Raw genomic sequence first — 27,014 nt, 5'->3', positions numbered from 1 at the left:
GCGGCGTGCAATACAAGAGCAGCAGCAGCGCAGAGGTCGAAGGAAGGGGCAAAGAAAGCTTCGAAACGGCTCACCAGAGTGCACACGATAGTGGCTGCAAACGCATCATGTAAACATTTGTCATAGCAACAGCGACGCACTTTAGTAGCTCATGTGTCATTGAGTTCCAGGAACATGAAAGATGCTATGCTTTTGTGTAATAATATACTCGTAAAACTAACTAATGTGCGCATTCTGCCAAACCACGACGGCTACCGCCGGTCATTCTATCGGGGGGATACGGAATGAGCAAGATACTTTGATGTTAGTTCTTCCGGCAGCCGGCACCCACCCAGGACATCTCACTAATGCCGAGAGAACGAAGGAGCGTCACTATTAGGCTGAGAAATAAAAGAAAAAAAAATACCCAGAGGCCCAATGGCGCCTGCCAGATATTCCGTTGAGTGCCGGAGCAGGTTATCTAACGGGCGTCTCGAAAGTTCAAACTACGCGAAAGTCTTATACGAGCAGGCCGCGTGAGTCCTCCAGAGCACCGCCACTGCGGTTTATCACGGCGTGGGCCGACTCGTTCACGTGTCCTGTCGCCTGTTCGCACACGGAAACGCGCCAAGGCTGGCCATGGCCGTCTGGCAGCGCCGACGATAAGCGCTGCATCGTCCACGTCACCGGAGTCACCTTGCAGTCGGCTAGATAACCCGCTCCCCTCAGACGCTGTTGACGGCGCCTCCGTCAGCGGCCTTGGGAGAGCTTCTCCGTAGGGCAATCGCCTTATCGTGACGACGGCTTCAAGCTAGTCGGTAAATCGCGCACCGTCCTTCCCGTCCACCAGTCGACGCCTCCAGCAAAGATGCCCTGCAGCGCATGCACTCGCACGATGCGGGATCAAAAAGGGTCATAGCAGAGGTAACTGAGCACAGGCAGTGCAAGCTATACTGCCACAGAATGAGACACCAGCTGCTGCTACTTTGAGGAACACTAGAACGGCAGAGCGCTAGTGGGCATCAGCGACAGCAACCAGTTCGCTCCAAGGAATTCACGGCGTAATGTATGCGAAAAGAAAAATATACACCCCGTGCATTAAGAACCCGGGGCAACCGACGAAAATCGCCCAAAAGAAGGGTGGCTCCAAAATCTCCGCCGAATCCATTCACTGCTTTATTTGTATGCGCAGTTAGCATACGAAGCAGCCAAAGTGGTTATACCTGAAAGCCCTGACGGGAATTACCTCACGAGAGAGTGGTTAATGCAACGCGGCCAGCCCCAATACTGCAGGGCACATAATTGTATCCTGTGCCGCAACCCGTTTCCAAGTGAGATAAAAGCGCCAAACCGTAAGGATAAACGGAGTGAGATAAAATAATCCAACGTTCCAGCCACCGGCGCGGTTTCACAATAGCCAGAGGTGCTCCAACGTGGGAGTGCTGGCAGGCCTAACGAGCGCTCAGGTACTCCGGAGCGCAAATCACTTCACCTCGACAGCCGTAAAAACGCACGATGCGACAAAACAGCCCTTTGCCCACCGGTATCTACGCGGCCGCACGCGCCAGCACCAGGGTCATCCATCATTTCCGCGGACTGCGCCTCCACCTTGGCTGCGACACAAGGACAATTAAGCGGCACCTAGACGCACTACACCATTACTTAACAGCACCAACGTTAATGCGAAAACGAGCAGTGCACGTGGTGACGCAAGTACCGAACACTTGAATCATCACTGGCAGCACCCGTAGCGACACCGCTATGCGCGTGCGCGAAAAGAGCTCAGTCGCAGGCCTGAAAGGCGCAGGTGCGAAAAATGCCTTCCATTATGCTCCATTTCAATACGCAACCTGCCATGTTTCCAGTGTACTTCACATTACAGGAAATTAAAGGAGGCTCTTCCCTGTTGAAACTGATTCCGAAATCCTGCATGTATCGAGCATGTCTGCCTCTTTTCGTCGTTCTACGGCGTCACTTACACGACTGCAGCTTTACACCCGAACAATCCTCGCGGCCAACTTTCTGTGGGAATGAAAGGAAAGCTATACGAAAGCAAAGCGCGCACAAGTATCTGAATAAAGTCCCACATTCTAATCCACGTCATGCTTAAGGTGGGGAACGTATACATCTCATTTACAACACTGAAATTAGACAAAGCACTAGGGGTGGTCGAATAGTCCAAGTTTCAAGTACGAATCGAATACTACACTCTTAAAAGAACTTGCACCCTTTGTGGCTTATCTTGTTCTACAACGATAATAGTCATCTGCCTCGCCCGCACTTCCTTTCATATAACGCTGCGAGTCCGGCACTTCCCAAGTCACGAACCGCATGCGCGTTATCAGCGTGACAGAGCATTCTCGACAGGAAAGTAGAAGAGCGGAGCGTTTTCGAGATACACTCTTAGGCAAAGTTACACCCTTTGGGGTGTATCTCTGCCATACAACAATAATCGTCATCTGCCTTGCTTGCGTTTCCTTTCTTGAAAGCGCCGCGCCCGCTACTTTCTTGTCGGGAATGCTATGTCATGCTGATAACGCGCATGCCTTTCGTTACTGGGAAGTACCGGGCTCGCCGCGTTAAAGAAAGGAAATGCGGACAAGACAGATGACGCTTGTGTGGCAAAAGGGTGTAATTTTGCTTAAGAGTAGTAAACGCAAGCAAGGCAGATTATTATTGTTGTGCACTCGTAGACAAATGTACACCCTTTGGGGTGTGTATTTGTCCCACAACAATATTCGCCATCTGCCCTGCTTGCGTTTCCTTTCTTAAAAATGCTGCGCTAGCTACTTTCCTGTCGAGAATGCTAGGTCACGCTGACAACGCGCGTGCCGTTCATGACTAGGAAGTACCGGGCTCGCAGCGTTAAAGGAAATGCAGGCAAGACAGATGGCGATTATTGTTGCGGGACAAGATACGCCCCAAAGGGTGTTAACTTTTTTAAGAGTGTAGAGTGTGGGACAAATATACACCCCAAAAGGTGCAACTTTTTAAGAGTGTGCACTCTTAAACAAAAGTACTCCCTTTGGCGCTTATCTTGCCACAAAACAATAAACGTCATCTGTCTTGCGTTTCCTTTCTTGAAAACGCTGCGCTCGCTACTTTCCTGTCGAGAATGCTCTGTCATGCTGATAACGCGCATGCCGTTCAAGACGTTAAAGAAAGGAAATGCGGATGAGACATGACGTTTATCGTTGTGTGGCAAGATAAGACCCAACGGGTGCAATTCTGTTTAAGAGTACAGTCACGTATACCAGCGGACAACTTTCTGTGGCTACGAAGGGAAAGCTACGGAAGCGGACCTTATGCACAAGTGTTACCGCGCCAAGTGGTCCGCCAGCGTTCGACAGTGCTTTTGGTTGCTCGGCACAGACGCTGAATCGACGCAGCTTCCACGTGCGACGGTTTCGCTTCGCGTTTGCCCAGACGCGGAAGGAAAAAGCCGCAAAATAAGTAAACCTTTACATTCAGTGGTGCGTTTTGTTTTATTTAACTGCTGCTAATAATGTGTGTATGTTTTCTCTTCCCCATGCTTAAGCTAACGCGGATGAAAACGCAGGACTGTTTTCAGAAGCGCTGTCAGTTATACACGCTTTGCCTCTGTAGCTTTCCATTCCACGAGTATAGCAGGTTTATCTTTTTACGCTACAATATGCAATGTTTTCCTTGCAACTGGCGCTTTTACATGTGTCTATACGGCACACAAGTACGAAGGCGAATCATCTTTGCCCCTATTTTTTATTAGCCAAAATAGCTACACACAGGTAATTACAAATATACGTACTATTCTACGTACCTTACACTATTTTTCCACATAATCCCCACACCAGTTCAGACATTTCTCCCATCGCAGCACTAAATTTGAGAAATGTCGCCAGTCAGCGACGCACGCGGCCTCCCCAAACGCTCATTGTCATGCAAGCCTTCACGGCCGTTTGCGAACTCACACCACCACCACCACCTCACAGTTCTCAAAACGAGACGCCTTTCCCCATACATGGGCTGCATTTCCCTGTTGATTTCGATGGGCCGTTTGTCCCTTGCCGTATAGAAAACAATTCACACTTCGTTGCTCGTACTATATAGCCGTCATACTCGTACGCCGTGGACGTGTGAAGCACAACCGCCATCTTCAACAACTGACAGCAGCGCCGTGCCGCGGAGCTACCAGCAGATAAGGTCGGGCCAGTCCAAACAAGGTCCACCGCTGGGAATGGGTATGCTGTCTTCGCATTTACAGCCGTAATTTGGCTAAAAAAGAAATAGGGGCAAGGACTTTGATTCGTCCTCGTACTACAGTAATTTTGTTTCCACAACGTTTGAGCTTTTTTCCGCAACCATTTAGCGTTTTTGGTCAGCTAGTCGTACAGCAGCCATTCTTTCTTGAAAAGCTTGTTTGCGACTAGACTATTGTTGAGAGGCTGTTCGCGCATTTTTTTTAATGACAATTAGTGACCTTATGTTTAAAACTGATCATTTGTCCCTGAAAGCTAGCTGTCTTGTTTGCATTAGTTAGTACAGCATTCCTTCTGTAAATATATGCGTCCATACTTGAATATTCGATATTTAACATTGGCAACCTATTCGAAAAAGGTGATATTCGTCCACCTCTACAAAACACACTACATTGTGTTAAATTTCACTTTCTTTTTCTGCTTTTCTCTTCCGCTTTGGACAAATGCGAAACCGTCGTACGCGGGAGCTACGAAAAGTACCCACAGACGCCGCCAAAATACTTGGCGCAGTGATACCTTCACACAAGCTCCGCCACTGTAGCTTTACCTTCATTACCCCAGCATGTTGTGCGCTAGAGTAGCATTAGTACAACCCCTCCATTCGCGCGCCACCACCGCTTTAGCTGCCGAACAGCGAATGAATGGGCTTTGGTACGCGAGTAGCAGCGATGCGCACATAAAGCTCTTTGATCGCTGCCGTCAGTCACTCCGTTTTTATAAAAAACGTTGAGTCGCTCGACACAGAAACACACATGCAATGTGCCATGTTACGAATGGATAGAGCGCTGATGTATTTACTACCATGAGCAATATGAAAGGGAACACAGGAACGCGTGGCAAACAGCCACGAAAAAGACTTGGAGCGATACGCTGATGGCGCTGTGAAAAACAAAGAGGGAAAGGAGGGCGCTCTTCCACTAACTGTTGGCACTCCCACTACGCTGGCATTTCTACAAAGGAGCAGCTTACTTCATGGATCGTCCGACAGCCAATAAGACGGTGATCGTCGCCAGTGACTTACGCCGATTCATTTTTCTTTCTTTCATTTTTTTTTTCTTCGCGCAACCGCTTGATAGTACTCTTAGACCAAGTTTGCCCTGTATTTCAAAGCGTTCTTTTCGACGCACCCGGTTGTCAGTGGCACCTCGAACAGCGGCGGTGCTCGAACCAATGACGACAGAGGAATAGAATAAAGAAAATTTCTAAAAAGAACATTGATAAACTGCCTGTAGTGCGACTTTGTTGCACGAAGTTCGTTCAGAAAAATTCACGTAGCACACTGTAGTGGCCCACGCAGAGCAGTCAACTCTGATTTTGTTGCCTCAAGATGCCTCGAATGCCTCTTAAACAGCGGGAAGATATAATAGAAATGTCTAAAAGAGGTTATACGCAGCGCAATATTGCCCTCGTGACAGGCCGCCCATTGAAAACGGTCAACCGGATTATCCAGGCCTACCGAGACGAAGGACGCATAAACGATGCGCCGCACCGCAGACGACCCCGATCAACAATGAACGACCAAGACCTTTGCATCGTGGCTGCCGTCAGCGACAAACCATTTCTAAGTGCAAAGGACGTTCGAGGTGCTCTTGACCTGGACAACTTGAGCGATGGCACGGTACGACGAAGGCTTAGAGAAGCAGGACTGCGAAGTCGCATCGCCGCACAGAAACCTCTGCTCACCGCAGCCAACAAAGCAGCTCGCCTGAGGTTCGCTCCTGAACACCGCAGCTGGAGCGAGAGCGAGTGGAAGTATGTAGTTTTCTCTGATGAGTCCACGTTCTCGAGCCGCTGGGACCAACGAAAGAGAGTGTGGGGGACCGCAAACACACGCTTTAGTCCGCAGAATATCCAGGAGGTGGCCGCCAGCGGACGCGTGTCTGTGAACGTCTGGGGGGCGATCTCCCACGAAGGCCTAGGCCCACTGGTGAGAATTGATGGGAGGTTCACCAGTGCTGCGTATTGAACTCTGCTCGGGCACCAGATGATCCCCTATGTGTTGAACGGGCCGCACCCGGATGGGTGTTATTTTTTCCAGCAGGACTTGTCTCCCGTTCACACATCGAAGGACGTGGCGCGCCTTTTGGAAGAGCAAGGGGTAATGCAACTTCAGTGGTGCGCGAAGGGTGCCGACATGAACATCATAGAGCACGTTTGGGGCCGTATGAAAGTGAACCTTTCGAAGAGCTCACTAGAATTGGCGAACTCCGACCAACTATGGGAAGCAATAGAACATGAGTGGAAGCGCCTTCAGCGTGATACCGCATTCATCGAGGCTCTCTACGCGTCTCTGCCCCAAAGAATGGAGGCCGTCGTTCAAGTCGACCGTGGCATGACGCGTTATTAGGCCACCAACGAGCAAAACAAAGGACGAGCGTAAGCTGCAATGACGCTATTGCCTTCTTTTGCTTCAATATCTTTTTTAATACTCGGCAAGCGCCAATAAACTTATTTTGAACTTACCCTTAAAGACTATTTTTTTCCTGATTTACAACATCTACCATAAATCCATATCGAAGTCAGGAACAGTGCTAGCTTTTGTAATGATACGGCGCAAAAAGTTATCAGTGACGCAATATCGAACAGTGTTATCGCCGCCTGCTGGCGATGCGAAGTTCCGCACTTTGCAGACGCACGGCGAGAGTGCGAACAGTTGTTAGAACAGCGTTCCCCTTTCCACTTTGTTTCCGATGGCGGCCGCGGCGTATCACCCACATAGCTGGCTCTGAGGGTGTTTTCTACGCGTTCCTGTGTTCCCTTTCATATTGCTCATAATAGTACATAAGGAAAGTCGACAGTCGGCTCCAACCACGCAAAACACGCTAATGACTGTTCAGCAGCGAAGACACCTGTACCAATAAGAAAAATGCGTTTTCTTTTTTTTTTTCGAAAGCGCTAAAAACCCACTAGAATCCTCTAAGTATTAAAAATCCACTATAAGAAACTTCCGAAATTTATCAATTCCTACGACAGCGAAAGAAAAGAATGCTTGCGACGTAAAATGTTTACAACGGTATTCAAGGTGGTTAGTCAATGCCGTTTGAATACGTTTTTTTTTTTTTTTTTTCAGTGTCTCGCGCAGTCAATTGTGCAGAAAGATTTATGAAAAAACATTTCAACGTAACTATTATTGTCTGCCTTCTAAAAGAGGCACTCTTAAAATAATTGTATGTGCTCCGTCTCTGCAATAACGAAACACATACGTATCACAGCTAAAGCAAATGAAATCTAATGTAAGATAGCGCACACCTCCACACGCACAAAATGTACACATTATCGTCCCTGGAGAATACCAGAGTTTTATAATTCTCACAATATGCTACCGAGCTACAAGAGAGCAGTAAGTCTGCTTCACCGCGTAGATGTTCGACTGATCGGTAGCGCCTACAACGAACGCTGCTCTTTCGGGTCTTGTCAGCTCAGCGTAGACGGTCTTTACATGTACACTCTTAAACAAATGTACACCCTTTGAGGTATATATTTGCCACACAACAATAACCGTCATCTGTTTCGCTTGCGTTTCCTTTCTTGAAAACGTTGTACTCGCTACTTTCCTGTCGAGAATGCTCTGTCATGCTGATAAAAAATTTTAAATTATGGGGTTTTACGTGCCAAAACCACTTTCTGATTATGAGGCACGCCGTAGTGGGGGGACTCCGGAAATTTGGACCACCTGGAGTTCTTGCACCTAAATCTAAGTGCGGAGGTGTTTTCGCATTTCACCTCCACTGTAAATGCGGCCGCCGTGGCCGGGATTCGATCTCGCGACCTCGTGCTTAGCAGCCCAACACCATAACTACTAAGCAACTACGGCGGGTAGTCATGATGATAACGCGCATGCCGTTCGTGACTTGTAAGTACCGGGCTCGTAGCGTTAACGAAAGGAAATGCGAACAAGACAGATTATTATTGTGTGGCAAGACACGACCCACAGGGTGTAATTTTGCTTAAAGGGACACTACAGTGAAAAATTATTCCTTCTGCATCAGTAAATCACCGTTCTAAAACACCAAGAACACCACTCCCACAACGATAAGACGTTTGGTAAGCCAGAAAAAGCGCACTAACGAAATACGGGTGGCGACGCCTACTTAAGTTCCCGCACCTGGGGGGCTGTGACGTCTTGGATTTTGATGGCATCTTCTAGGGCCTACTAATTATATACAGCGGTACAGATTGACTACGTTGTGTTCTAAAGGAACTAAATATTAAACATGGCACATTTCGGTAACCTTTATTCAGCCAACGCGGCTTAAATGTGAAAACATACTTTGGTATCCCTGACGTCACGCTGACGTTCCGGCGCTGGGGTTTCGGCGCGAAACTCAGATACTGATACTGGTACCTTCATTTTCTCATCTAATAATCAAGCTATATTCTTGAAATGACTGCCTGCAGGGTTTTCAAACAATGCTTCATTAGCATAACTGATTTATTGTTTCGCTTTAGTGTCCCTTTGAGAGTGTACAGACCGTGACACGGTGGGGGTGTCTGGCGCTGGGGTTTGAACGAACGTTCGCTCTGTCGATCGGTTCGTAATGGGACCGTGAAACGTACCTTCGCAACTGCGTGCTGTCCGTCCGACAACAGTACAGCCTCTGCAGCCACCCTGTACTGCACACTCGCTGTTTTAAGCAGCGCTTTGGCGCAGCCTATAATGAAGTCTATTTTACCCTCTGTGAAACAGTCGGAGGGGGAAGCAATCTTCCTAACACACTTTAGCCAAGTGCAGCCTCACAGGACGTCGCCATCGGCTTTGTGGTCCCAGTAACACGGCAACACATGTGCAGTCGTCAAAGACATCCAGCCCGCTCAGCGTGTAGCGAGCGCCGAAGAGTCTGACAGTGCCACCTCTAGCGTTTCAAAGTTCAAGAGAGCGAGGACTCGCTCTCCGTGTGCTTCAGTGTGCTCCGTGTGCGCTGGCATATCAGACGGCTTAGAAACAGTTGTGGTCAGACGTAAGCGGGTCGCCATATTTTTATCAAACATTTTACGACGTTAAACTATAATATACAGACGGGAGAGAACGCATACCGTTCTTGGCGCGCGTCTCCTGATAAATATTTAAAACGGTACAATCAACAGTTACAGGGCATCATTTCTGTTCACAAGTTCCCATCTGCTGCCGTCTCCATACTTGAATAAGGTGTGCCCAGTTTGTCGCACGAGCTCAATCCTTTGCGGCAGCCGACGACAGTCAAAACAGCGCTCGCGTGAACCACAGTCATTTCCTAGGTCACTCTACCACAGTAACGCTGGTGAAACCGTATAGGTGCTATTCTGGACAACGTCAAATTCTGCCGTATTGTCAGCCCTGATTGGCCCACAGGGCTGCCACCCTGATTGGCTCAAAACGCTGCCGCTTTAGAATTGGACAATATGGCGGAATTTTACAATATCCACAATAGCACACCGTCTGTTCGCACTGAGGCAGAAATCAGAGTGCGTGACAGTAAAGAACAGTGCAGTACACCCGGGGCTGTATTTTCTAACGCTCATTTTCGTTTTCCATTCTTTTCGCCCTTCATTGGCTCGGACACTACTCGCACACCGCCGCTATCGCTAGCATTGACATTGGGCTTGATAAGAATGCAAAATGAAATGAAACGTTACAAAATTCGGGCCTAGTGTACTTCCCAATGGCTGCCGCAACGGATGACGAGACGACGCCGATGTATAGCGGATCACAATATCATTATAATATACTCGCGAAACACTACGGAACAAATTTTTCATCATGGTTTCAACACACCACACGCTGTACCATGAAATACAGCCAGCTATGCAATGCTCAGAAGCTACTGCAGGTCGAAAGTGCGGGTTCGGCTAACCGAATTTCGTTCATGATCTGGAAGGGGTGAGCGGATGGGTGAATACATTCGCTCGTGTCGTAGAACATTGTCTACTGCGGCGCAGTGCCATTCACCTGCAGGAAAAGAACACCCAGCCATTTCGGCAATATATAACAATAGATGCACATCCCAACACACGCGTGGCCAGCACAGTCCTGACGCACGGCCCCATCGCGGCCATTGGTGGAACCACTCGCATGCCGACGTTCGAAATGGCCGCGGGACACGTGTTATCAAAGAAGCCACGTGTCCCGTTTTTTTTTTTTTTTTTTTTGCGTAGAAAGAGGGTCAAGGTAAAGAAGACGGGACACGTGGCTTCTTTGATAACATTGTTCCTCGATCTACGCACATTTGTTTTCAAAGTGAACTCATACCAACTACTATTCGCACGTCCACCCTTTCTTGAGAACATACGGGGCTCCTCAGAACAAGTGAAATAAGCAGAGCGAACGCAGACGCGGTTTATCCATTCTAGCTCACTTCAGCGCGGTCAGGCGCGCACTTCCGCGGTTTGCGAGGCAGACGAAAACGCGGAAAGGCAAAGCCGTCTTTTGAAGCTAATTCTGGAGTCTTTTGACAGCGGCGATCACACAGTTTGACTTCATTAGCGCCAGTGACGCAGAGGAAACTGCGAAGGTGCAGAAACATGCTTAGGTCAAACAGGCTGAACAGGTTTCTGCTTCCTCGGCTCGCTAAGATCATGCCTTCAAATCAAATAATATCCTCCAAAACTGTTCTATCCCGGGGAAACGAGCGAGGCACAAATCACGAAGTCCGTTGCCTTTTATTATTTTTTTTTCGGCATCTTCTCCTATCTTGTTCAACTGCCATGTACTGTGAGCACTGTCAATGAACCTTTTCGTGCATTTTTTCAGTGAGAATAGACTACATCGAGAACAGCAGACAGATGTGCACGGCCGCAGAGAGAGAGAGAGAGAGAGAGGCGAATAACAGAGATAGCTCTTGACTTCTTTGAAATCGTTTGAGGGTTTCAAAAACTGTGTGCTTTGTCAAAAGAGTTGGAAGTTTAGCTCAGCCAGTGGGTGTCCCGTTATTTAGCACAAATGACCAATTACATCGAAATCGCCATATGCGCTAATCGAGCCGCCTGGAACCCGAGCGAACGCCAGCCATCCCGCGCGCCAAGACTGGAGCAAACTGGTGTCCTCTCTGCCACGCGGTGGCAGGCTTCCAACACCTCCCCGGGCACAGCCGATGGGACGATGACGAGGCCCTCCGCGCGCTTTTGTCCCGATGTCAACGGTCGGCGCGAGCAACTCCAGCCACACGCACGCTCATCGACGAAACAACGCTTTGCTCTGCAGCACGCACCCTCCTGTACATCGCGCAAGGTCACGTACCGAACGAGATTACAGTGGCTAATTAGCAAACACAGCAATACTGCCCTCCCGCCCTTCTCCCGGCGTCAAAGGTGGTTAAACGGCATGTAATACGTATGGATGCGTAAGAATATGACAGTTGCGTTCACACACTGTTTTGAAGAATGTCGTTGCACACTATCAAACTATCAAGAGAAATCCCTGTGACCATGTTGCTGGGCTATTTGCTAAAATCCTTCATGTTTATACCGCAGTACCAAAAAAGAACTACATTAAAAAAAACATTTTTCTAGATTGGTCATCGGCTTCACACACTGCCTACAAGCAAACAAAGGAACTTTGACTCGACATAAGTGGGCAATGACAAGCGCAGCCATTTTAGAACAATGTCATTCAGATAAAACATGCATGAACAAGTGTTTTTCACACAGAAGTAGGCAATGCCTGAAACAAAGGGTGCATTCCTACATTATTATTCAGTTGACAAGTTTGCATCCATTTACAGTGAAGTCCTTACTCGGTTCGATGTGTCAGATTCACACATGGTGCTATAAGGAATGTCCACAGCAAGAGCACCGATTGATGGGGAAGCTAGAGACTGAACGCTTTTGCTGTCACAAAATATTGCACATACAGGGTGTTTCAGCTAACTCATGCCAAGCCTTTAAATATCCACATGTACGTTAAGAGAATGCAACCAACTTAGTATTGTTGGTTGAGGGTACTAATGTTGTTGCACACTAGTGATTAGTCCTGTGGTACTTTTATCAAATCACAAGCACTTCTTTTTTTGCAGACCAGAAAAACAAATGCAGCTATCATCATGGAAAGACATTATTTGGGTATTCCTCAATAGGCTTTACAACTTCTCCATAGAAGATTTTGTAATTAAAGCAATACTTTAAAAGTTTACTGAATAATTGCTAATTAATTACCTAAGCTAATTGTAAAAAATATACAGCAGAGGACAGTGAACAATACTAAGTTGATTGCATTCTCATAATGCACATGTGGATATCTAATACTTGGCACCTAAAAAGCTGAAACACCCTGTAGAGTAGTTGGATGCTTATCTAGGCAAGTTAGTATGGTTGCATTGTGGGAATCGGTGCAAGGACAACAGCAACCGAGAAAACCCCAACCAGCAACGGATGTTTTAGGCTCTTCTCTCAGTCAGTATTATCCTTGCACTGCTCCTTACGACGCAAAATAGATTACAAGGAACTGGGCACAACCTACAGAGAGCCCAAAGCCTACACAAATGTCCTCAGTGCACATAATGCTTACGGCCCAACCAAATCCAGAAGTGCACAAGTGTGCTGAGGAGCAATTGTAATGAAAAAAAGTGATCCATTTTGCAAATGTACCACTCATCACATATATTTGTCAATAATGTTTGTTTTATTGATGTTGAAGGTAACACTGCTTTCGTCACTACTTCAGACCATGTTTAAATTGCTTGCATTGCAACTATATTAAGGTCACAGCAAAGAGGTGGTACAAGAGGTTACTCATGATAAACAAATCAACCGGAAGAAGAAAAGAAAGTGAGATAGCCAAACTATAGAAACTACTTTTTGATTCACCACATCCTCAGAAATCGGTCTCCCCTGGGCTAAAGGTGCCAGTGAAGCTATTTCTCAAATGTTGAAGAAAGGCCTGAGCATCACACACAAACCTATTCCTGCAATCAAAAGACCATACCACAAGAGAAAAGGGCCAAGGCATTGTTTATAAGACCTCAGGAGCTGAATAACATATGCCACACATGTCAGGAAAAAAAACTAAAAGAAAAATTTGGACAAATGTCATGACAGCAACATCACTTGAGAAAGCAGTGCTGTTACCAAACATTCAAAGCATGCTGCCCACAAAATCACCTTCAAAGAAGCTACAAAGGCAAACCCCCCAGTAAAATAAACAGTTGTTGCTGGAAACATTATATATTCAAGCACATCAAATAGTGTCAATCAAAAAGGATAACCACTTCACCATGCATGCTTGTGACCTGCAGCCCTCAACAAGGAAAGGAGAGGTGATGCACAACTATAGTAGCACCACTACCCCCCTCTCTCTCCTCCACTTCACCCACCCATCAACAATATCAGAAAAATGAACAAGGCCAACCTACATCAACCATTCCCATCCCCCCATTTTGAAGACCTTCATTTAAAGCTACACTGCTTGTTACCTGCCGTTTAACCCCAAAGGAAGGAGTAGAGTTGGCCCCAAATCCTTTTTTCTAAATCACACTTTTGTTTGGAGACATTCACTTCCTAACTAATCTAACGAGAATTTTGTCAATATATTTAGCTTCCAAACACACACATGTGCCAGCACTGCACTTATGTCAATGTCAAAGTGAGACAATAAGCCTGTTTCTCCATGCATAATTATTGCTGAAACCTACTAGCCATACTTGCAGCATTTTACGGTGTTCGCTGAAAGAATAACTGACTACCGCATTTTCGTCCCTCAGTAGGTGCTATATCTCAGCTATATCATTTTCACTTGTTGTATTTAAAAATTCAGCATGATATTTATTTTCATATAGAAACAAGTCTTTAGCCAACAGGCATTTTATTTACATAAATGCTTACCAGTCTCTTTTTTTGCAAATGTTTACATAGAGGGTTCATTCCAGTAATATTTTTCCAGTCAGGATAACATGCTACGGCCCCTGCCAGCTCCATTTATTAGTGGTGAATCGCTGTATATGAAGGGGATGAGTTGCCGATATCACAAGAAATCAAACCATCAATTTCACTCCAATTCCTTTCCAGGGGATTGTTACCGGAAGTGCAAATAATCAATTCTATGTATTACAAATCTCTGTTGCAACAGACATTAGATAATCCACATTCTTTAGTCTATGTCTTTAATACCAGCCCCAGCCCATCTTCACGTACTACACAATCTTTTTGGAAAAAAAATATATATATATTGCCCTGTACAGAGACAGCATGCAAACCTAACAGAGGTCAGCAGTAACATGTGAAGAAATGATTTATTGATGGGTTTAACACCCCAACACAAGGGCTATAAGGGATGCTTTAGACAGAGGATTTCAAATTAACTTTGACCACCTGGAGTTACTGAATGTGCCTCCAATGCTCAGTGTGAAAGCGCTTTAGCATTCTGCCCCCACTGAAATGTAGCCACCAGGGCTGAGAATTTAACCTGCAGCCTCATGCTCAGCAGGAGATCATCATAGCCACAAAAATTACATAGGCAAAACTCATAATCCAAACTAGAGAGCTGCACAAAAGTAGGCCAGCCAGAGGACAACCACCTAAAAACAAGCCCACATGAGCAATGCAGTATCTTCAAGAACAGCACAAAATAAGTGCAACGTTTCACCTAACAATTTTTTTTTATTTGAATCACTGCAGATGAAGATGCAATATGTATTTGAAATATCCATACATGCTTGAAAAATGGCAAATGATCAAATGAATCACGAATAATGGCCACACATGGTTTGACTGATCAGCATACCATATTGCACTAATAGTGACAGTAACCAGGCTGCTGTTGTGGTTTCTATACGCGAGTAGTGGATTTCAAGGAGTGCCTTTTTGAACACTCGAGAATCTAGCAAACAAAATGCTCAAGCATGAACAAGTGCAAGCCCACGTGAAGAGCATGACAAAGCGATATAAGAATCACAAGAGCCCCTAATCACCACTCTGTTTGCTATGGAGCCTGGTAGTCGGAGGCAGCATATTAAGAGTAAGATGTAAGCATGAACGTGGCACGCACCACATAAGGATGGCCAGTGGTGCATTATTGTAATAGAATAGGGATCAAAGATAGAAAAAAAAAATAGTCGGAGGAGCCACAATCTAGGACAGGATGATGAGGTAGGCAAGGCCTAACTGGACAGCACTGGGAAAGGAAGTTATTGCTGATTGATGTTGAAAAACTAGTGATACATCACTACATGAAAACAGCTTGCACAGATTTTGTGATGTGTGAAAGAGCGCAACATTATATATATATATATATATATATTAATAGCATCAAAATTGCAATTAAGTTCACCACACACAATAAAACTAGTTTTTAAATGTAAGTTCCGATTCACTATAGGCTAAGGCTTGGGTCAAAGCTGAAGCTACTTTTAACTAATCCTGGGGTTTCACATACCAAAACCACAATCTGATGAAGCATGCCATAGTGGGAGACTTCAGATTAATTATGACCACCTAAGGTTCTTTTGTGCACCAAAAATAAAGTACACAAGGGTCCATGCATTCCTCCCCATCAAAATGTGACCACCATGGCTTGGATCGAACTCGCGACGTCGAGCTCAGCAGCACAACACTATAGCCATTGGGCTATCACAACGGTTCATGAAGCTACTTGCGCTATAGTTTTGCGTGGAGAAAGGTGCATGCCATGTGTGGGCTACCTCAGGCCTGCAGTAATGCTTGATTTGGTAACTCTGAACAGTGTGCTCGATATACATTAAAGAGCATCCATTGGAACAAGCAAGTTGAGAACTGAGGCCATTCCATTTCATGAAAACAACCACTTCTGCACTAGAAAAAAGCCAAAATGATCTTCAAATTGGATGAGCACTTGTAAGGCAGCTATGCAACCTGTAAAAGATGCATTGAGTATGCAGCTAAATAAATGTCAGACATTTGGTGACAAAAATCTCCAGGTCACCATCATCAGCAGCACAAATAAGCTTACAACCCTGGCAACATTTAACACCCGAACTCTCTGGAGTGAAGCTAGCTTAGCAGGGCTCTTTGAGGAACTATCAGGCATTGTTTGTTTTATCATTGGCCTCAGTGAGATTAGAACTGGTGAATCTTAAACAGTGATGACTGACGGCCATGCCTTCTGCTATAGAGGTCTCCCAGATAAGAAGCAATACGGGGTAGGATTCTTGATCCATAAGGACATAGCGGGCAACATTGACTAATTCTACAGCATTGATGAGAGGGTAGCTGTCGTCATAATCAAACTTAATAAGAGGTATGGATTAAAGGTAGTACAAGCCTACACTCCAACATCCAGTCATGATGATGATGAAGTAGATAAGTTTTACTATGTTGAATTAGCGATGAGAAAAGTACAAACTCAGTATACTGTAGTAATGGGTGACTTCAATGCAAAAGTGGGGAAAAAGCAGGCTGGTGGACAAGCAATTGGCAACTACGGCATCGATTCTAGAAACACTCGAGGAAAGATGTTCATAGAATTTGCGGAAAGGAATAAGCTGCGAATGATGAACATCTTCGTCAGAAAGCGTAGCAACAAAAAGTGGACCTGGAAGAGCCCTAATGGTGAAACAAGAAATTAAATTGATTTCATACTTTCTGCTGATCCCAGCATAGTGCAGGCTGTAGAAGCGTTAGGTAGGGTAAAGTGCAGTGATCATAGGTGAGCGAGGTCTGGAATTCATCTCAATTTGAAGGGAGAAAGAGTAAAATTGGTCAAGAAGAAATAGGCCAACCTAGGTGCAGTAAGGGTAAAAACAGACCGATTCAGGCTGCTACTTGCAAACAAATATGCAGCCACAGAACAGAGAGATGAAGACGACAAAGAAGCAATGAATGAAACCGTAACCAGGCAGGCTTTAGAAGCAGCAATTGAAGACCAAAACAACCAGTAGGTAAGCTATCCTAAATAACAAAGGACCTAATAAAGAAATGACAAAGAATGAAAGTGTCCAACTCAAGAGATCGCATAAAATTGGCGGAATTGTCAAAACTGATCAACAAGGAGAAAATAAGGAATATTCGAAATAATGTGAGGAAGACTGAGGAAAAAGTGGACGGAGCATGAAATCAGAATGAAACTTGGCATAGGACAAACCAAGATGTATGCACTGAAAGTTAAGCACGGCAATATCATCAGCAATCTTGAAGGTATAGTAAAAGCAGCGGATAAATTCTATACTGACCTGTACAGTACCCAGAGGAGCCATGATACCTCCATTTGAAGCAGTAATGAACAGGTTGCAGAGACTCCTATAACTAGCGATGAGATTAGATGGGCCTTGCAAGACATAAAATGGGTAAAAGTCGATTTAATCAAAGATGGAGGAGGCATAATGCTTGAATAACTGGCGGCTCTCTCTATGAACTGCCTATCAATTTCAAGGGTCCCAGAGAACTGAAAGAATGCGAGCATTATACTAATCCACAAAAAGGGTGACGTTAAAGAATTGAAAAATTATAGGCCCATTAGCTTACTTCCAGTATTATATAAAATATTCACCAAGATAATTTCGAATAGAATAAGGGCATCTCTAGACTTCAGTCAACCAAGGGAACAGGCTGGCTTCAGGAAGGACACTCTACAATGGATCACATCCATGTCATCAATCACGTAACCTAGAAATCTGCAGAGTACGATCAACCTCTTTATATGGCTTTCATAGATTATGAAAAGGCATTTGATTCAGTAGAGATACCAGCAGTCATAGAGGCATTACATAATCAAGCAGTACAGGAGGCATATGTGAATATTCTGAAAACATCTACAAAGATTCCACAGCGACCTTAATTCTCCACAACAAAAATAGGAAGGTACCTATAAAGAAAGGGATCAGACGAGGAGACACCATCTCTCTAATGCTGCTCACTGCGTGCTTGTAAGAAGTATTCAAGCTATTAAACTGGGAAGGCTTAGGAGTAAGGATCGATGGCGAATATCTCGGCAACCTTCGGTTTGCAGATGACATTGTTCTGTTCAGCAACACTGGAGAAGACGAGTTACAACATATGATTGAGGACCTTAACAGAGAGTTTGTAAGACTGGGGTTGAAGATTAACATGCAGAAGAATAAGATACTCATGAACACCTGGGCAAGAGAACAAGAGTTCAGGATCGCCAGTCATCTTTTATAATCTGTGAAGGAGTATGTTTACCTAGGTCAATTACTCACAGGGAACCCTTATCATGAGAAGGAAATTTACAGAAGAATAAAAATGGGTTGGAGCGCATACGGCAGACATTGTCAGATTGTGACTGGAAGCTTATCATTATCTTAAAACGAAAACGTGTCATTCATATTTAAAACAGCGCAAAAAACACGGACAAGGGAGGACACAGGACGAGCGCTCGTCCTGTGTCCTCCCTTGTCCATGTTTTTTGCGCTGTTTTAAGTATGATTGATCCGTATCAACCAGCTCGCACCCAAACCCTTCTGAAAAAAACATGCACAATCACTACATTCTACAGTTGCTAACATATGGGGCAGAAACTTGGAGAATGACAAAGAAACTCTAAAACAAGTTAAGGACTGTGCAAAGAGCGATGGAATGAAGAATGTTAGGCATAACATTAAAGAGACGGGAAGAGAGCGGTGTGGATCAGAGAGCAAACGGGGATAGCCGATATTCCAATCGACATTAAGCGAAAAAAAATGGAGCTGGACAAGTAATTTAATGCATAGGTTATACGGGTGTCACACGGCGCACTTTTAATTGCGATTAAGCCTGATCCGGATCGACTTTCTTGGTCGTGATTGGCTCCTTTGCACAAAATGCGGAGAGAGCCAATCGCAGTCGAGAATTTCTATCCGGATTGGTCCCGATCGTGTTCAGAAGTGTACGTGTGACACCGGTATTAGATAACCGGTGGACCATTAGGGTTACAGAATGGGTGCCAAGAGAAGGGAAGTGCAGTCGAGGTCGGCAGAAGACTAGGTGGGATGATGAAATTAAGAAATCTGCAGGCACTAGAGTTGGAATCGGTTCACGCAAGACAGGGGTAATTGGAGATCGCAGGGAGGGGCCTTTGTCCTGCAGTGGACATAAAATAGGTGATAAATGACAATACTAAGGCCTTCCTCACAAAATGCAATATGCTTCTTTGCAAATTGAACTCCAATATTCCATGACTTTTCCTATCTTGTCACCCCATCCAATACCCTGCCATCATTATTTATACGATCAAAATTAATTAGCATAACAGTAGAGCCACAGCAGTCAATCAAAGTTTGAAGGAGTTGGAAGAACACAGTTTTCAAATTGATTCACAAGGAGAAAGCAATACTTGGTGGCTTAGAATAAAAAGCGCACTGGTGAATAATGGACGAACAAGCTACTGAAGTTGAAAGAAAAAAAAATTATGTTGCTATAAAAGGTTAGCAGCCCAAGAGAGAGAAGCATAAAGACGCTTTAATCTCAGAAATACAGAAATAAAGCAGACAAAAACAACTATGTAAACTCGGCAAAGTACACATGCAAAGTAGCTGGTGACATAAAATAGTCAAGACACACAGCAGAGATGGGGTATGACCAAACTGTGAAGATGTGAAAAAACCACCAGCTTGAAAATATGAAGAAAAGATTATAGACTGCGCGAATTTGCTGTAGAAATGTAGCAAGACAATTATACCATCATTATATATACCGTATACATTATTAATATCCGATTCCTTCTCTTTTTTGAATTAGAAGAACCTTTTAAGCAAGCTTAGGCAACATGCTGCGAGCCAAACGATTACGAATTTGAGCTAGCCGAACGGGGTCTAAAAACATTTCTTTCGTAAGGCCCTCGGCGCAAGCGACTTGTCGCATCACTCTTCTTCCACAACAAACTGCTCCCATCCGGTGCGTGTCAACGAAAACTGGTGTCAATGGAATGCTAACATCAGCCATGCCCTTGAAGACGCCTGTAAACTTACACGAATCAGCTGCGCCAGTGCGACATGGCTCGACGGCAACTAGAAAAATGCTAAAAACTGGGACAAAAAAAGAATGTTTCTTTTTATTGGGTCCAAAATTGCCTTACACTTGGCTCGTGTAGACGGGGTATCTAAAAATTAAGTTCTCTTTACATAAAACTACAAAACGTCACGAGAACGCCGGTAAAGCGGCGGATGCGAATACCAATCTTCTGTTGCCCAAAAAGAATGAGCACGAGAAGTGGTTGTCCGCCTACCCAAGGGTTCAGGCGTGATACGATAGACAAAAAGCTGATAGGCGATGGCATGAAAGCTATGGCGGCTGCGACAAGATCAGAAGACGAGACGATATGTGTCGACCAACAGGCGGCAAGTTTCTACGCTTGCCGCCTCTGCACGACTTCAAGACAAGCTAATGCACCTGCTGACAAGTTAGCTTTCACAGCTGGTCAGGAACGTTCGGAAATGCTACAAGGCCGACTCGCAAAGCGGGTGTTGGTGGCTGTGAAGAAACAACTTCGCGAGCTAATCTACGGTTGCGCAACACATCAAGTGGCTAGCTTTTACCTACGCATGGTCCCGAACCGCTAAAGTTACTCTCTCTGGATTGCGTCGGCGAATTTCCGTAAAACCACCTCATACCTAACCATTGGGCAACGACGCATGCACAGCTTAGGTCAGCGACATCTGTCAAAGCTTGCGACAGATTTCAAACAGCTGTCGCCTCATTATATCGTATCATTTCTTGCCGGTACAAGTGCATGGCGGCACACCACAGTGCACATAAGCACATTGAACATTTTAACGGCGGAAAGTTACAAAAGATTGGTTCCTAGGCTTACCGCGGTAGACATGTGATGATCTTCATCGTGAGTTTCTACGTGGTTTTCCTACAGGTATTCGGAGTGAAGCCCGTCACGTGTAGGCGCCCACCGGGTCGTAGGTGCCGTGTGGCGTGCGTCGCGCTAGGTAAAGGGAGAGTGAGGCGGCGAGGCACTTCCATCCAACCGCCTTGCGATAAGGCGGTCCCACGGAATTTTTCCACGTAACACTGCGACTCAAGGCTGATAAGTGGGTTGGCAGCCAGCTTCGCGACGGCAAAGTCCAAACTCACATCCTTGTAACACAAAATCAGCAGGCAGTGCACTAATTATAAAGCTTCGCAATGCTCTGTTCTATATGGCCTTAGAGCGAAGACCTACCTTCTATCGCGGAAGCCGCATGAGGCACGGAGAAAAAAAACAACACAGATAGAAAAGTTCTGTGATGTCACGCGAAACTAGATTCGCTATTGGACAAATATGATCTTCCTCGGCTTCCTACTGGAAGACAAAATTGTCGTCTGCTACTTCCGACGTGTCCCTTCGTGGCTGTCAAACTTCCTCCCACCTGGCAGTATTGCAACGAACCTTTGTTGCCGTAATAACAGAAAGCCTGCACATAACTTCAACTACGCACTTACTTCCAACGGTGATACCACGCTCACAAGAATTAGAGTCAACGAAGTCATGTCTCTTAAAACATTTATTCACATGAAACTCATATGCATACAACCCCCGCTCAAAGCAACTAGCTTCATTTATGAATAAGAAGCAAGTGCAGGAAGCTGCACTTGCTTCTATGGACAAATATGGACAGTTTTAATCAGCAAACTTCTATGACAAACCTATTTTTCTTTCAGCTGCACTGCTTCTATAGTTCATAATTTTTATATAAATATATATACACATCCCAGCAGTAAGGCTGCATACCGGGCGATCACATGCAATCACTCAACAAACGAAGCTGAATAAAAGCCACACACAATAGCCACACACAATTTGAGCATATGTACCACAGCATATGTCTGCAATGCACAGCTGCTGCGTCCCAAACACACAAGTCATAATTAAGACAATAAGGCTTCGTCTCTGTTGAGGACATACGCGACACATCACGCATGATGTTCAGGACATCAAGGGTGATTTCACACGATGCACAGCACGAATGCATCAACAGCATTGCCGTGCACCCTCCCCAGTGGGCACAGCATTATATCACAATTATGGACATGCTCTAAGCCGTTTCTTGATCCAAGAAAAATACAGATTGTTGGGTATGTGTGTTGGCGAAGTAACAGCAAGCCGCCAGTTCATACTTCAGTCAATTCTGGGCTTGCGGTTCCGGGTTCGTGGCGTTCCTTGAACTTCCGAAGCACCGTTGTTCGCAACCAGGAGTTCTCGCACAAATCGAAACCGTGATAGAAACAGCTTCCACACAATGTACCATCCTGTAATACACACACATAAAATAAGCTTAGTGCACCAGTTGCTTAAAACAGTTGCAGTCGCTGTAAATAAATAAAAATTGACTACGTTTTCAAGGAGTATTCTGAGAATGCGAAACTTAGACAAAGGAACAGTGAAACACAGGTCAATCAAAAAATTCCAATCATGAACTAGTCACGGACACAGTAAACGCCAATCAGCGTGCAAAAGTGCGTTTGTTGAACTAAATTAGGTTTTAGAAATTAACATCGCCTTAACAGTTAAAAAGAGAGGCAAACTGCCAAGCAAAATATTTCCTGGAAATCTATACATTTTTTTTTAACCCGTGCTTTGTTTGCAAATCTTATTCTACAACGCATGAATACCAGTGTGCTCACCGATGCCCACCAGCAAAAGAACGAGCAGCAAGGCGAAAACAAACGACACTATCGCTAAAAGAACGTTTAACATTCTTCATAACCAACTAGAATATCGTCGTTCAGATTTGCGGATTATCACCAGCTTTCATTCCGTGGAAGTGGCCATATTGTCTGATAAACGAAAGCGCCATCCACCCATCCATAGCACTCGTATCGATTTTTTTTTCATCCTTTCAAATTGTTTGTAAATTTAAGCTTTTTATATTATATGTCCAAATTTTAACACTGTACTGACATTAAAGTATGAAACTCAGTACAATTACAAATACTTTTTCTTTTAGTATACAACAAGCTTGCAGCGCCTCACCATCCTATTCAGAGATGCTTTGATTGCGCCTGTTGATTCTAGTGGGCATCTTCTGACCGTCCGCTATTTCTGTTGTATCATGGCTCTCGAAGATTTCGCGAATGTGGACTTGCGCTCTGGATTTGGCAGAGCATCATTTGATCAGCAAGACCTTCTTGCTTTTGGTGATGCCTTTGGATGTAACTTCAAATGCCACACTCAGTTGGCTTTGCCTCCGTTTGCAAATGTGAGTAAGCCTCGCATGCACTTGTTTTCTTTGCTGACGGTGTTACCGGTATGATGCGCAGCCTCGGGAAGGAATGGCAGCGCTGTTGAAAGATGATTCTGGAAAGCAGATCAAGATCCACTACGACAAGGGTACGACTACGCTGGCGTTCAAGTACAAGGGTGGAGTTATCGTGGCGGCGGACTCCCGAGCCACCGGTGGAGAATATATCGGTAAGCGCGAAACATGACGCGTCCAGTTCAAAATTTCGTTAATATTGCGTGCAAATTGCTTCTAGTTATTAAAGACAAATGTATCGCTTCAAAGCACCGACGTTAACAAAGCCTGTTTTGTCACATTGCACGAGTGCTGATGCACAGCTTGGTCATGATACATGATTCATCATTTATACTCGTTTTCTTTTCAGTGCCTGTACTTTAGTTACATCGCAGATTGTCTCATGGCATTTTGAGTGTCATATCTATACTGAACTAAATTAGTTCGCTGTAGTCATACTTAGAAGTTTCGAGTGAATTAATGCGTTGAGGCTTCACTGTCATGGTTGTTTGCATGCGCGAGCAATCATGACATGTTGCTGCTACGCTAAAGTCTTTTTTTCGTTCACATTTAACCTTGTAAGTGATGAGTTAACACGTAAAAAGCCTGTTTGCTTTATTGAATTTGTAACGCACAATGCAGTTTTTTTTTCTTGTTTTTAGCCCTTGTGTTCCTTTGTATACAAAGTCTTTTGTATGTTTAAGAAGATGGTACTGTCAATAAGTGCAAGGAAATGAACATTTGATGTGCTGGCCTGATTCGAGTGAAATTTAAATGACATATTTGCACCATTATAATGTTGTCCAATATTATTATATTTAATTCTGGCTAATTTTTGACAAATTTATGCCTTGTACAAGCATTAAAGTGCTCTTACCAGATTGGGCAATGCAAACAGACAAGTGCTGTAGTAGATGATGGAGTGACAATAGTGTCTGCTAAGTATTGTACCCCTATGTGTACCACGAAAATGCGTAGAATTCAAACAAAACCGTGCACACCCTCCTCCTCAGATCAGCCACTATTCCTGTCAACAAAAATGTCACAGGTGTCTCCTCTTCATAACACGCGTTAGGTCCCTAGACAAGCTTCAAGGTAGCGCAGTACTCCCACCTCCAACATGGAGCGCTGCAAGTGCTCCCAAAAGGTTTTAGGCTTCTCAACATGAAATCATAAACAAGTAGCTTCTTGGTGTCGTACTACATTTATTATCAGTACTAATTTTGAAATTGTATTCTGTGCAGTAAATCTTTATTTGTAAACCATGCCACATGAAAAAAATACTTTGGAATCTTTTAGGGGCGCTAGTGATAATTGCAGTCATGTGGAAATGCCACCTAACCCCATTAAGCCAATCATGCACGCGCAAGGCAAGAGAGCATGATGATGAAGAGGACAGCAACTAGATGAAAGAAGGGCACTACCTCGAAACTTTTTATCTAGTGACCTTAATATGTGCCACCTACAGCACATAAATTGCCAGCAGAAACATGAACACGGGGATTTTTGTCAAACACGGCATGCACAAACCGCTAATGCAAGTGCACCATGCAGCAAGCGAGAAAAAGTGAGGCCCGACTCATAACGAGTGTTCTGCATGTTTAGAGCTTATGTGGTGCAAAATCGGAGGTCGTTTTTCAGAGTTTATTTTTAATCTAAGTTTATTGGACATTTCTTTTATGGCACAAAGAAATTTGGAAGTTTCTCGGCCCCCTCTTATTTTCTCTTTCTCTCTCTCTCTCTAAACTTTGCCATGCCGCTACTGCAATTTATGCATGAGAAAGGCGTCCACGCTTTCATTAAATTAACAACTTAGTCACAGGGCAAGCTTTATTACAAAAAAGAACATAAATGCATAGTTAGTGATGCTCTCTCTCTCTCTCTAAACTTTGCCATACCGCTACTGCAATTTATGCATGAGAAAGGCGTCCACGCTTTCATTAAATTAACAACTTAGTCACAGGGCAAACTTTATTACAAAAAAGAACATAAATGCATAGTTAGTGATGCTGGAATCGTTCATTGCAGCACTATTTTCTCGATTTACAGAACAAAACATCAAGAACACCGTTGCAACTTTCGCGCTGGATACTCGAAAAGCCTGTAGATCCAGTGCAGCATGTGAAAGGGCAGACCAGTGTAGGGCATTCATCCTGCAGAAAACTATGGGCTCAATAATTCCTTCCACAGCACCTGATATGCCAGGAACCCTTTTGACAGCAAGGTAGTGTCATGCTCTTGGTAAAATGGAAGAAAACTGTGTTTGGGTTCATCATAGGAGCGTGATACTAGAGTGACTTGCTGGTGTTCAAATCGTGATGGATTTTTTGGTGCACAGTACTATTTAACTTTTCTGCAATAGCGACATAGTACGCTCGGAAGCTGTTCATGAATTCACAGCGCTTCTCTCCTCATCTACAATGTCAAGTGTGCAGTCAACATCCATACAAAGGCTGTCACAGGTTTGTCATTCCGTTGATTTAGTGGCACCTGCAGGCACATGGCAAGAAGACAGTCCACATTGTGTAAAAGGGTAAACTCAGTTTCCAGTCCCTAATTATCGGAGCAGTTTGTTTAAATTTTTATCTAGGAGCCTCAGCTTCAGATGCAGAGTGTGCGAAGGGTTTGTTGTCACGATGGGCACCGCCTGCTTTTTTTTTTTCTTCTTTTTTTTCACGTGAGTGTGATTGGGGCACGGTCACATGATCATAACTGAGGGCCCCAAAATTCAGTTTTTCGGATAAACCTGGATCATAAATTTTTTTGCAGGTAAGTGTTTCTTGGATTTTATCTGATTAATCCAAAAATCCAGGACCCTTGTCATAACATAAACATTACATGGGATGTCGGCTCCGATATGGAAGCCCTAATGCAAGGGAGCCCCGTATGAGGCTCCCTTGAGCAGATGGGCTCCCATGTAAGGAAGCCCATCACATGGGAGCCCCAACGCAACATTTAATTTGTCTCAATATTCACTATTATTACTAAACCTTTTATATTCTTGTGCTAGGATGCTCCCTGGACTGAGTTTTACAACTTCCAGTATATAAAAAAATTTCTACGACACCTCGTCAGGTTTCCTTGTTGCATCACAGAAATCGGACACAGATGATGGAGGTTACATGGTGCAGTAGATCCCTTTATGACTAACTCGAAGGGGCCATGAAAATTTGTTCGTCTTATCACAAGTTCAGCTTATCGGAACAAAAATTTGCAACACGAACAGGTGCTTCCAAAATGATAAATGAAGTAGGCTTACAACAGGGCAAAAATTACATAAGCATTTATTTAGCTGAACTTAATAGAAAACTGTCTTCAAGTGTACTCTTGCTAGGTTTGATCCAGTCTGTGATGGACGTTTGGCGCTTCTGTGCGTTATAACTTGTTCGTATATAGTTGTACGCTAACTTGTGCATCTTTTTCGTTCCAAGCTTAACTCTGATGCCTATTTTCTTGTCCTACGTGCACTAGAAGGCCTGAAATCATGTAATTTTACAAGATGACAGTGGCCAGAAACTCAGTCCCCACGAACCCAAAATCAACCTGAAGTCGCCAAAGAAGACCTTATATTCAAAAAGAAAAAGAAGAAATATGTAAAATGAGCCAGGCTGAAATGCCGACTGACGAGCTATGCAGTGAAGGCGAAACAAAGAGATGCTCCGCACAACCTTGCGATTGTGCAGTTCTAAAATTTTTTTTC

At 44.6% G+C, this 27,014-nt stretch overlaps 2 protein-coding genes across 2 annotated transcripts in view; one reads left to right on the top strand and one right to left on the bottom strand.

Moving 5' to 3' along the window:
- LOC142591482 (phosphoenolpyruvate carboxykinase, cytosolic [GTP]-like) overlaps positions 1-21,234 on the bottom strand; it is a 65,558-nt gene extending 44,324 nt beyond the window's left edge. Inside the window, exon 1 of the mRNA XM_075703818.1 lies at positions 20,902-21,234. Coding sequence (XP_075559933.1) covers positions 20,902-20,927 — 26 coding nt within the window. The 5' untranslated portion in view covers positions 20,928-21,234. The remainder of the gene's footprint in view (positions 1-20,901) is intronic.
- Positions 21,235-23,079: 1,845 nt separating this feature from the next.
- Positions 23,080-27,014, top strand: part of LOC142591494 (proteasome subunit beta type-5-like) — a 71,428-nt gene continuing 67,493 nt past the window's right edge. Inside the window, exons 1-2 of the mRNA XM_075703824.1 lie at positions 23,080-23,278; positions 23,340-23,490. Coding sequence (XP_075559939.1) covers positions 23,132-23,278; positions 23,340-23,490 — 298 coding nt within the window. The 5' untranslated portion in view covers positions 23,080-23,131. The remainder of the gene's footprint in view (positions 23,279-23,339; positions 23,491-27,014) is intronic.

The sequence above is a fragment of the Dermacentor variabilis genome, chromosome 1, assembly GCF_050947875.1.
Source record: "Dermacentor variabilis isolate Ectoservices chromosome 1, ASM5094787v1, whole genome shotgun sequence".
NCBI lineage: Eukaryota > Metazoa > Arthropoda > Arachnida > Ixodida > Ixodidae > Dermacentor > Dermacentor variabilis.
Note: the sequence above shows the minus strand (reverse complement) of the source record. Positions and strands in the feature narration are given on the sequence as shown.